Genomic DNA, 12,904 nt, shown 5'->3' with positions numbered 1-12,904 from the left:
TAGAGACTCTATTTTCAGCACACCAGTTGCTGACAGTACGTTGTGCCAGTACATTGTCAGCATTCAGTAAAAGTAGTAATAATAAGTTAAGCAGAACTGTGTATCTCTATGGAGAGGTGAATAGGAGGCTCTCTAAGCATACCAGAAGGTTTAGACAGAAATTATTTTGATTTAATTGTAATTTATAGAAAAGGAAAGTGCTTAGCAATATCCCAGGACTGCTGCAGGCATGGGAAGTGGTGCAGATCCATGGACAACTAAGTAGACTTTTACCTGGATTGAGATAACTCTTAGCTCTGTCCCAGGGTTATGGAGCCCTGCAGCTGGAGGTATTATAATTAAGTGAGATGTAAGTCTCAAATTCTGACCATTTGTAGCAGTAGAGTTTAATAGCTTCTTTTGTTCAGAGCAGACTTCACAACCTTAATAACGTGCTTGAATCCTAATATCAGGCATAATAATTCCTTATCGTTATTTGGCAAAGGAATTTTTATATTCTGATCTATGCCAGCCTACTCTTTGTGAACACTTTTAAATAGCTGCTTTGTTCATTCTATTCAAAAGTAAATGGTTCCTTTCTGAAGTTTTTCCTGTAGGAGATAGATGTTTGGGTTTGTACCCATCATGTTTAGAACTCTGTGAGATAAGAGGCTCTGCCCATTTCACTGTGTGTCCTCCTACACCTGGAGATGTAGTGATAGATTGATGAAACAGAAAGACATGAGAAATGAGTGTGCTCTGCTCTGCTGCCCATAACATACAAGGTGAAACTGAGCTGGCACCAAGGGAAAAAAGTAGTGACTTGGCTGGAACAACGGTGGTGTACCTATTCTAGATCCAACAAAGGGTCAGGAAGCTCCAAACCCATCTCCGGCCTGTGTCTCTGGTGGTACCTCCTTCTAATATGAGGCTGTTCCTAAACACAGAGTAGTCCTTCATGAGGTCACTTGCTGTATATCAGGGTGACGAGAGACTATGATAAATTGCTGCTGCTGCTTGTATATACTTTTCATCCTGGGCTTATGACAACTGGCTTTACAGCAAAACTGAAATACTAAATGATCAGACTCTAACGTTCACATGGACGTGATTTGTTTCTGTGAGTTCATTCTTCTATTTAGAGAAAGATATTGCTACCCTCCCTTACGCACTGACACAGTTGCCAAAATAACCGCTCTTACTAACTGGCAGCTTTAAAAGCCAGCCTGCAGCTGACTTTGAAACAGAAGGTCAGCAAACGGAGCAACAGACTTCAATTCAGAGCTTTAATGGGAGCCATTGACCACAGCAAAAGGCCTTGACTGGAGTGTCTAGAGTGTGCTTTGCACAGGCCAAAAAGTCACTTTTATACTCTTTGAACCTTTTGTATAGACCTATATATTTTTCACTCCGTGGATTTCAAGATGAATGTGCAGCCGTGTGCTAGATGTGGCTATGGGGTTTACCCTGCTGAGAAGATTAACTGTATAGATCAGGTCAGTTCTCTTTCTTTATTATTTTGGACTATAATAAATGTACAGATTGGCACTTTTAACACAGTGCAAATCTCTCGGTTCCAAAAATTCTTTACTCATAACTGGGTTCAGAACTGAAATGAGTTAATAATAGGCGTATATTTGAAGAAGAATTCTTCAAATTCATGAAATGAATGTTTAGGATCAATACTGAAATTTAAAAATCAACAGAGTAATAATGAAATACAAATCATGTCTGTTTGGTTTCTGTTTTGTGGTATTTCCAGACATGGCATAAAGCCTGTTTTCACTGCGAAGTATGCAAGATGATGTTAACAGTAAACAACTTTGTTAGTCATGAGAAAAAGCCTTACTGTCAAGCGTAAGTGTGTTTTCTTTTTTTTAGAGCAAAGGTTTAAAATGCCAAGTCATTTTAATGTAATAATGTAATCACCATTTGGACTCAGCCTGGTCCCATGTGTAATGTGAAATTATGTATTGTTAGTGCCTTCATGCATATCTTTGGGATATAGAAATGATGGGAAACTCTTGTTACTGTATATAAAGCTTCCTCATTTGTCCAGTGTGTTAAAAGATACCAAATTAAGTTCCATTTCAGTATTGTGGGAAGAAAATAAACCAAACCATAAAATTCAGTGCTTTCCAAATCTGCGGTTAAGAGTTAACAAGGTTGAGCTAATCATCAGGAAAATGTATAAAATGCAGATTTTGGAGTTGGTTTGTTCTAGGAAGTTTTTATTTTATAATGATCAATTCCTGTCAAATTTGTCAGCAGAAAAAGGAGAGATGACAGTTGTTTTTTATTCTATTATTCTCTTTTGTTATTAGAAACACAGCATTGATATGACGATCATTAAAATTAATTTTGCTCTAGGCACCTACTCCATGCAATGATAACTTGAATATAATCTGAAACCTGTGTGTGAGTCAGGGAAAAGTTATGTATGGAGGGGTAGAAGCTGGTATTGTGTTTTTGAGTGCTCACAGAGAACCTTTCTGGTGGGCTGTCTCGTACATTCCTAATATACTTTCACACTTTCCTTTTTTAGGCATAATCCCAAAACCAATGCGTTCACAAGTGTATTTGAGACACCAATAAATATGAATGCAAAAAAACTGTCGGAAGTGGTAAGTGAGGTAAGAAGCTGGAGGGCCAAATGTATTTGGCTTTGTTTTACATTTTGATACCATATATGTGTCTTGTTTTGGAAATAAGTATGTATTCTTTACTTACCCTCCTGTGTTCTTTTAGAGCAGTAGGATCTCAGCCTGGGTTTGAATCATAATTTTTAAAATGCATTGACTCATGAGTAAGAAAGGTTAGATCTGAATTTGCTTCTATTTTCAGAAAGAAAAATGGATAGCAGTTTCTCACCTGCCATATCTGATAATCTACATGGAAGCATTGTTCGCATAAACTGCCCAGAGCTATGTAAACTTAGTAACTAAATCAGGGGGGTTTACACAGCCATTGGGAACAAGAATGACCTACTTGCTCTATGATCTCTTCTGAAACAGATACTAAAGGGCACGAAACAAAAAATAAATTCTGTCTCAGTGGGATGTAGGCAAAAGTTCTTATAAATACTTTGTCAAGTATTTCTGGCAAACCTGAGATGACAAAACACGAAGTCCAGGGAGTTTTGTATGGTTATACCGAAAACGTTTTGCTAACGCGTTCAGCATGGACTAGCTTTCCATGCCCTTTTAACTGCATCAATCCCCTAAAAGGCTGCTGTGCCCCGGCAAACCTCTAGGGGTGCTCAAAGTCTTCTTTCTTTTCAAATGTCATTCTTTTCTGTCTTGCATTGTTTTCCTCCAGATACATTTGTTTCAAACTTGCATTTCTAAGAATTTTATGAAATGAGAAATACAGAAACAGCCAATAATTGATAGCTATCTCACGTCTATGTGTAATGCTATTTTCTTGAATGTCATGTCTTTTAATACTCTAAAGTACTATTCATTGCATGACTATATTTAGTAGGCAAACCAATGTGTTTTGATGTGATTAGCCATCATTAAAATAAAATAAGAAAGTTGTATTTCTTAGATTATAGCATGCTAAATTCATTCTGATGTTCTGTATTAGCTATACAAAGTTGATGTACATTAATAGCCTTTATCAGACACTCTATCTTTTATCATTCTTGTACAGTATTCTTATATATCAGTTTTTGCAACATCATGGGCAGTAACTATTTCAGCAGTGACTGTCACACTTACTTTAAACTGTGTGTGACAGATCTGGTCAGGAATGAGTCTGGGATTACAGCAGGTTCTATTTCTGTTTTTAGGCAGTGATATGAGACTCTGATACTTCCAGTGCATGTGAATATACACGCCAGACAAATTATAGCTCAAAGATCACTTTCCCTTGTTTTTTACACCTAAAGCACCTTCTGTCCTTTTCAATCACATAATGAGGTTCTGCTCCAGAGAGAAAATTGCTAAGGGTAGTAAAGAAGCTGATTCTGCAGTACTTACTGAAAGGGAGTACTTCTGTAGAAATTTTGAGTGCAGGAAAATTTTGCACTGGTAAATGTAGAAAATAATGCCAACTTGGGAAAAGGGTTCACTTGCTACTGTAGCAATTTAAATTGAATTGTTGGGTTTTTTTAAGTAAGAATTTTTCTTATGCAGAAAATGTAACATCTTTCTTCAATCCTAACATGATGTTCTCACATAAGTCTTATGTTGAGACACCAACTTGAATGCAGAGATAAAAATTCAGCTCACTCCCTCTACACAGAATTTCTATGTGAGCAGACGAATCATTCAAATCTCTGTACCTCTGTACTTAATTTATAAAATGGGAATAATGGTATACCTGCTCAGTGATTTTTCTGTCCAGTCAGTTTAGATTTTGCACTCTTCAGGACAGGGACTGTTATTTTTTGCATTTGTAGAGTGAGTTGTATAGCAGAGCTGTGATTTCATTTGGACTTCTGTATGCTGTCATGATAAACGTAACAGCAGGAAAATGATGACCCAGGCCTAAATATAATAGTCATTTATATTTACACAATCATGACACTTCGTGGACACTGTGCAGGGAAATAGGAGAGTAGAATATTGCCCACCAGGTAATAGTTCTTTCATCTAATGCTGCATTGATATGTTCTGCTTAAAATTTCTTAGAGATTTCAATCCTCATAGATTATTTCCCCCAAAAGTATTATCTAAAGACCGAATTATTCTTTCAGAACTTCATGCCAGATTTCAGGTGTAATATGCTGCTCCTTTACAGATGTGTAGTTCCAATAATAGCAAAAATCTTAGGAAGAAGTTGGGTGTGGATTAGAGAGTAGCATTTTGACCTTAGGGCTAAATGCAGTCTTCTCTTCCATGAAAACTCCTTTGCCAAGAATGGGTGGCATGGAGGAAGTACTTGTGTAGTCTTTGCATGGCATAGAGCTACAGGTGATGTGGCCTTTTTGTACACAAACAGAGTGTAAGTGGTGTTGATCTAAAGAGGGAGAAGGAGGAAAAGATGGACAGTTTTGCAAGCTCTCAGAAGGTGATTGATATTGTCTTGTGAGTTGTGGAGATTTGGTAGATCAGGTGTGCTTGTCATAGTCCCTTGGATTCTGCATTCATATTATATATAAATGTGTCTTCAGGGTGAAATTATTAGTTGGCACTGAAAACTAGGCTGGTCTGTAGCAGTTGGAGATCTAACAGACAGACACAGGTAAACATTATGAACAGAGTAAATCATCTTAAACTGAGTTGTGTTGATGCTGTCACCCAGAAAATTAGTTCTGTGTAGTCACATTGTTCCTTTGCTTCTCTTATGTTGATATTGGTGATTTTTGCAGTGAGGCCGATGAAGGAACTGATACAGCTGAAAGCTAACACAGCAAAAGTCTACATACTAATTCCCTGATCTAATTTGCCCAGTGGCTGCCTGGCTGATGGTGTCAGTGTGTGATAGACAAGAAGAAGGGTCACCTAGTAGGGCCAGAGGTGTTTTTGGAAGTAGCCTTTCTTTAGACTGGTTTAAGGTGCAGCCTAAACTAGCAGGCACTGAAGTGGATTTGTTATGGTGGGAATTGCACTGTATTTGTTGTTTTGTCTTGCATTCATCTCCTTTTGTTGCTGCAGTTCTTGAAGACTCCATATCACTGTGGACTAAAAGACTGTTCACCTTGTTTTTCTCCCTTCTTGTTCTTCTCCTAAGAGGGGGGTGTGCTAGTCTGTACTAATAAACTACTAATCCAAAGTCTTTTTTTTTTTTAAGATAAAATATCGAGAAGAGGGTGAACAATTCAAATCAGTCTTTCAATGGGATGTAAGGTCCAGAGAAATTGAAGCTGCCTATAAAGCCCAACAACTGGCCACCCAGGTAAGAAATATCCAAGTCTCCAAGCCACTAGCCTTCAGGAGACCAAGAATTGGCCTTGGCAGTCCTGATTGTTAGGGTTTTACTCACAGCATTTAAATTCTAAAAAAGCTATTGCTTCTCATTTGGCTAAACTTTTCAAGGCAGCATAGCTCAGTTATAGCTTAGGGTGCAAGAATCAGAAGATGAGGAAGGAAGAGTGTATCTTTACAGTTAGCTGTTTGGACTGCTGCATGTACAGCCATACTTAACGTGTCTTCTTTCTACTAGCACTGAAGCTTCACAACAAGTGATCTGATTCCCAGGGGGAGTTATTTGAGTCTCACTCCAGGATCCCAGGTCCTGACATCTTGATGTCAGTTCTTGTTATACAAGTTCTGCCCTAGCATTCTGAAGGTATATGGAGTGTAGGCCTTGTGCTGTATGTCTGCAGAGAGTAAATTTCACTTCCACAGCATTGTGTGTGTTTCCTTTTTTCTGTCAGATCAGATGGTTGTGTATTAAAACAAGGGTGAAGATTGGTAGTTATTTAATTTTTGTTTTGTAGAATGCTTACTATGCTGCCTATGAGGAAGGAAAACCATGGTACTCAGGAACCACCCCGGATCCTGAGATGGTCAAGGTAACACAGGCAGAGAAGACTCTGAGTGATGTAAGTGGGCTGATGTTTGGAATAGCTCTATTTTCGTGGTCTATCATATTCTGAAGACTTACCAGTGCACCAAAGCCAACCTTTGGTAAGATGTTACCAAAGGAGAGACTGACATGTTTACTTCTGTCAATAACAATATTTAACCATGTAAGTGATTAAAGTCACATAACAGTGCTATTGCCCATCCTGGAAATCATATATTAATATATTTATGTAATTGAGAAGCACTTAAACTACTGACCAATGATATCTGAGGTGACCTGATCTAGCAGGCAGTGCTGCTTCCCTCAGTAGAGCAGAACTCGTGATGGAAAACATGTCTTATTTTCCGTAGAGTAGACCTTTCATTGACTGTATTTCCATGACTGATTAAAATCACTTCTGAATTATGACTGATTGTCTATGCCCAGTCAACATAGCCAATTAACAGTGGATAACTGATATGAATGGGGGATGTTTTCTGTTGTATGTAGGAAATATTTCTACCTAACAAACTTATAAGGTATAAGTTCTTTAATTTGTTTACTTTTAAATAAAGTGATACATACTTTTAGGAAGCAGGCATTAAAAGAGGAATCACATTAAACTACAGTGGGTTCTTCTGTAACAACAAACCAAAAAATATTCATTTTCTAGTTTCAATATACAGAAGAATATGAGCCGCGGAGAGGCAAAGGCAGCTTTCCCGCTATGATCACCCCAGGTTATCAGGTTGCTAAGAGAGCCACCCAACTAAGCAGTAATGTAAGTTGCAGTTTTTTTAATTGTATGTTAGACTTCTGAATTTGGAGAATCCTGGGTTTAGGCCATTCACTTTAGACAGTAAGTTCTATGATGAATATTTGTTGTACTGTTAATTCTACAAAGTGAGAAAACTTTAACATGATGCAGGAAATGGGGTTAACAAACTACTTGGCTTGGGAGGACAATCATATAGGATAAATGACAATATAGATATTTCCTGAAAGGTGTAGCACCTTTTGCTGTAATTTATCCCAACTTGAAAAAGATTGTGAATCACTCTAAAATTTTTATTTAATTCATTACCTTTATTTTCAATTTATGGCTTTATTAATCTATTTACATCTGACATTTTTTGCTTTCTTTATTATTTGAAGTTAAATACCTGTAATACTGAGTTTAATTCATATACAAGCTACTTTAAATATATACACAGAAAATTGCTTATTTATAAAAATAGCAATTCAACTGAAAAAGATCAAGTAAAAATAAATCCTGTAGAAATTATTTTAAAGTATTGCATTGTTTTCTGCAAACACTGTTTGCATTGTTATTGTAGTATGATCTTAGTTGGGCCGTTAATGACTATTACGATGATATTTTAATCAAATATATGGCTCACATAAATCTAGTACAATCTGAAAATGTGATTGTCTGGGTCCATTTCTGTCTGCTTCTGGCATTCACTTTAAGATAATTGGGCCTTAAATATACTGATAGCTTGACTGTACAGTGGGAAGTGTCATGGCTGCTGTTGCTCATTTTCTCTTGAAGCCTTCTGACAGAAAATGCATATTTGCTGTTTATTGTTTGTAATGTGTATTTTATATTTTCTCCCTCAGGTAGAATATAAGAGGGGACATGAAGAGAGAATTTCGAAGTTCACTTCTGTTGTAGACACTCCAGATATACTTCATGCAAAGGTTGGAGGACAGCTTTCAAGTGGGGTAAGTGAAACAAAATAGGTTGACCTGGTTTTGACTCCACAATTGGCTCTTAGGACATTTATAAATCACTTAAAAATATGAACATAGAGAAAAGTAAAAAAAAAAATATTATAAAGGCAGATTCATTTTACCATTTAGTATTTAATACTTCCAGTTATAAAGACCATATTCAGTTCCAGGCCACTTTAGGGACTAGCTGGCTGTCAGAACTGAAGGCAGGGAACTAGTCTGTTCTATACCCAGCAACTGGATGCCATGCAATGTAAAGAAGGAAGCTGCCTGACTAATATAAACAGAGCAGGCATCTTGCAGACAACTTTAGTATTTTTTTTAAGTGACTGTGATCCATCCTGTACTCTGAATAAGACACAGAGGTCCTGCAGAAGGTATGTGGTCATGCAGATGAAGGCTACACTATAAAGATTCAGACTTCATGGTTCATCTTCCTTTTGGGACATGACAGCCATCAAACACCTGACTTTGCAACTTTAAGAATTGATTATGTGTGCAATCAAGATACATTTGATCTAATTGCTCCCGAACTGTCTTGGTTTTTTACAGTTGAAATACACAGAAGACTTTGAAGAACAGAAAGGGAAAGGCAGCTTTCCTGCTATGATCACTCCAGCTTATCAAATAGCCAAGAGAGCGAATGAATTAGCCAGTGATGTAAGTGTCCAAAGCAAAGTCTCTTTTTGGGAAGAAAAGAATAAATTGTCACACAAATTTTGGATTAAAATGTTTAGCATTGTGGAGTTATGCTAGCAGTGCACTTCATACACAGATTTTTCAAGTTATTGTCTTTTGCAGGGACAAAGTTGAGTTTTATGCACAAAGAGAAAATTAGGCATTTCATCTGTGAATCACCACTCTGGATTTACCCAGCCTCCTGTTGCATACAACCGAGAAGGAAAAGAATAAGGAGTCAGCCAGAGGTCTTTGATTTCATTCTGCCCAACTCAGTATGAGTTAGAGGGGCTGAAGTGCAGCTCTAATTTACACAGCCACAATATTTCTGGGTGACCTTGTATCAGGGGAGGGCTGTGTTTGCAGAGCTCTGCTTTGCCGTGACTTTCCATGCTTCCAGTGGGTCCTTACAGTTCAAATTCTTTTATTCCTTCTTATGTGCTGTTGCAGGATGAGGCTTTTATGAACACAAGAAACTAGCTTCTTGAATAGCAATTACATATATAAAGTATATACACACACATACACACACACAAACACATGCATACATTTGACATAGGTATAGATTTATAAAACATAGCTTTCTATTCTGCTCATTTTACTCTCCTTACTGTTGGGGTTTTTTTTTAAACTCCTTGGTGTACTGATCTTTATTGGCTTTCTTTTCCTCTCCAAACACAACAAAACCACAACACAGCTGTATTCTTTAAAAAGCATTGTAAAAAGACATCAGTATTGCTTCAAACTGTACAGTTAATTGTGTTTTGTCATTGGAGGCTGAAAGGAAGACTGTTGGAGAGGATAACATATTGTGCTAACTCAATGGAAGTGAATGTAAAACATTATTAAGAGTCATTGAGGAAAATGAGATCTGTAATTTTGAAGGCAAAAGAAACTGACTCTAAAACATTTAAATGTTTTTGTTTGCCTTTGATCTGTGGAAAACCCTTCATTTGTGTCAGCAAACACACATGGTGATTAAAGGGCAGCATCAGGTTACAGGCATTATTTTGACTTCAGCAAAGGTAGTGCAAATCTTGTTCTAAACTTGAAGGTTCATTGCCTAAAATTACCTTGATCATTGGGGAGATCAGCATCTTTCAGAAACAAGCCCATTTATTATTGGTGTTCAGATGACCCTGTGGTAAAAAAAGTGCTCTGTGGTAACCGTGGATTTACATTACAATCAGTTCTATTTTTTTAACCTGCTGGAGCATCAGGGATTAGCCACTGACAAGCAGGTGGTACTGAACACACTGAACTAATGGTCTGGGTTGAAATGGCAAGTCCCATGTTCCTACTGCATTATTAAAAAGCATACCACTATTTTCGTTTTTATATCTTCAAGTGGCTTATTTGACTTCTGTACATTGGTGGCAATGGGAATTTTGACAATCCTTTATTGTCAACATGTGCATGTCATTGATTATTACTTATTATGCAGCATCTGTGTACCAGACTAAATTCATCCAGATGATTCTTTTCCTTTTTGTTTTTTCCTGGTAGGTAAAGTATCATCAAAGATATGAAAAAGAGATCAAGGGAAAAGCCAGCCATACAGCTGGAACAGATGTTACTTCTGCAAGAGAAAATGTAGATCAATATGGCCAGGTATGCAACATCCAAGAGATACTCATGCTGATGTTGATCATTACTATGGCTGATTGCTCAAGACTTTAGAAACTGCAGTGAGACCTATTTTCACTTTGCTTTCCTGTACGAGAAAGCAAGGTCTCAAAGGAAAAGATGGTGTGCACAGCACCGTGCTCTGAATGTGTAATATATTTGACATTGGCACTTACAAGATGAGACTACAAGGTGCATGCACTGTCACTGTGTGATCCTTATGGTAGGGTCTTTCCAAAAGGTAAGCCTTACCTTGGCAAATTTTATCTGTGTACATGTATGTGCTATGCATTTCTATTGTGGTGTTTTTACGTATCACGCTGAAATGTGCTTACTTGTGGAAACTTTCCCATTCCATGAGAAAGAAAATGTAAATTCAGTTAGGAGAAAAAGTGAAAGAGCTGTGAAATGGTAGAAAGTTAGTAGATAGTTAAGCATCTTTTCTCTGCCAGTATTTTTAGAAATCTTAGAAGCTTTGCAGCTCTAAGTATGTGCAAGTGGCACTAAAGATCATACACGATCTCTTAAATTTCAGCTCTTCTACAAAAGTGGTATTGTAAGCTTGACAAGTGGTAGTTCTGCATTTGTGGAACCAAATAGGCTTTAGCTCTGTTTTGGTCTGTGGCATTTGTTTTGCTTTTATTTAATTTTTAAGGGAATGCAATTATTTTTGTGGTCTCCCAAAATGCATCCAAATTCCTATTCCAATTAAGTTAGAGAAAGAATACCGCTAAATAGAACTGAATACAGCTAAAGGGAATTTGAAAGGAATTGAATAGTGGGTTTGTATAAACAGAACTGTATGGTTAGTCTTAGGTTTTTCACCATAGCTCCTCCTAAGACCCATATACTTTGGAGAAATGAAGGAACAGCGAATATATTGTTATAAGACATTTGGGAGTTTTATGTTTCTTCACTTCTGTCCAAATGTACGCCTTGTAATGAGTGAAAAGCAAACCATCCTTCAAGAATATGAGTTTAGAATAAGTAGCATTGAAGCCTTCAATTAGTTTCTGTCTTTTGAACTACTACAAGTTTTAGTAAGAATAAACAAATAAAATGAATTTTAAAAAGCGCTAATTGCATTTTCAACCATTGGAATGCTGCTATCTTTAGAATTAATTTAATTTTTTTTTCTTTGAAAGTATCTTTGAAACTTCAGTCACAGACTTCAAATTTAATTTGAGTTTTAATCTTCATAGATTGGATTCTGATATTTTTATTCAAATAAAATAGAGCCACTGAAATTAATGGATCTTTCTGAGTGAAGTGTGACTTAACATGGGTAAAGGGATTAGATTTTTAACTGTCGAGATCATGAGGGTACATCATACAGATATATACATAACATAAGAGGATGTAAGGAATCTGACTGTAAAATTCCTGTGTGCTGAACACCTGTTTTGTTCATGTTTAAAAATCTTAGAACTGACTAATGTTAATTATCTGGAACTTTGAAAATACTGTTTTGTAATATAAGCAATATTAGAAATTATGTAAAAATGTATTTGAGAAAGAAGAAAAAGAAAATGGCAAATTAGTCTGAAGAATTCAGACTCAAATAGCATTTTAAGAAACTAACTCAGCTGATAAGTCAGGGATATTTTTTGTTTTCTGTGCCTGTTTATAGAATAATTTAGATGCAATAACTATAATTATGTTATATTGTTCACAAACTTATGATATGACCTATTTTTATGTGACATTGGTGGTGCACAAAATGACCTACAATGGATTGTTTTGCATGGAGAAGTCACAAGACAGATACCCCAAATATTTATAGTCCTTTCTATCTGTGCTTTCCATGACATTCTTGACATGCCACACATTCTTTTTTCACTTAAACTGACTCTTTACTACAACGGATTTACAAAATATTACAGAGAAGACACATTACACTATATCTTTACCTTTTTGTGTACTTACCATATTCTCCCCAGATCTTGCCATAGAAAGCTTTGGGATGGTCATTGTGTAATACCATTTTTAAAAAAAGTTCCAGTATTTTGTCACTAAATTATCAAAAGGCTTTTCAAATTGTCAAACATTTACACATAAACCTTTCTATAGATAGATTTAAGAGTATTAATTCCACAACAATTGTTTTCTTATATCAAGCAAATGGAATTTTGTGTTTTTGTTCCCTCAGGTGTTTACCACTTTAATATCTAGGTATTTCTGCTTCATTAATGAATCCCTCTTCAAAATATATCACTGCACTAGAGAAATACTATTTTTGGTCAGTTATGGTGTAAGAAATGGCCACAGAGAGATCAAGAGACTTCTGTCACGTCACAGAGGAAGGCTGACCCTACATTAAACTTGGAAAGTTTAAGCAAATCTCCTGGCTGCCTACACCATTAGATATTTTTATAGTTTTCCAGGGAAACACATATTGACAAAGAGAGGGACTAGCAGATATAACCTCTGT

The 12,904-nt window shown here is 36.5% G+C and overlaps 1 protein-coding gene across 4 annotated transcripts in view; it reads left to right on the top strand.

Moving 5' to 3' along the window:
- Nucleotides 1-1,206: 1,206 nt before the first annotated feature.
- Nucleotides 1,207-12,904, top strand: part of NRAP (nebulin related anchoring protein) — a 53,262-nt gene continuing 41,564 nt past the window's right edge. For 2 of the 4 annotated variants that reach the window (XM_052798447.1, XM_052798445.1), the window contains exons 1-9: nt 1,207-1,475; nt 1,742-1,836; nt 2,525-2,612; nt 5,719-5,823; nt 6,368-6,472; nt 7,109-7,216; nt 8,056-8,160; nt 8,722-8,829; nt 10,354-10,458. In XM_052798447.1, coding sequence (XP_052654407.1) covers nt 1,404-1,475; nt 1,742-1,836; nt 2,525-2,612; nt 5,719-5,823; nt 6,368-6,472; nt 7,109-7,216; nt 8,056-8,160; nt 8,722-8,829; nt 10,354-10,458 — 891 coding nt within the window. In that variant the 5' untranslated portion in view covers nt 1,207-1,403. The remainder of the gene's footprint in view (nt 1,476-1,741; nt 1,837-2,524; nt 2,613-5,718; nt 5,824-6,367; nt 6,473-7,108; nt 7,217-8,055; nt 8,161-8,721; nt 8,830-10,353; nt 10,459-12,904) is intronic. The other 2 variants (XM_052798446.1, XM_052798448.1) reach the window with 2 other exon arrangements.

Source organism: Harpia harpyja, chromosome 10 (genome assembly GCF_026419915.1).
Source record: "Harpia harpyja isolate bHarHar1 chromosome 10, bHarHar1 primary haplotype, whole genome shotgun sequence".
NCBI classification, from domain to species: Eukaryota; Metazoa; Chordata; class Aves; order Accipitriformes; family Accipitridae; genus Harpia; species Harpia harpyja.
Note: the sequence above shows the minus strand (reverse complement) of the source record. Positions and strands in the feature narration are given on the sequence as shown.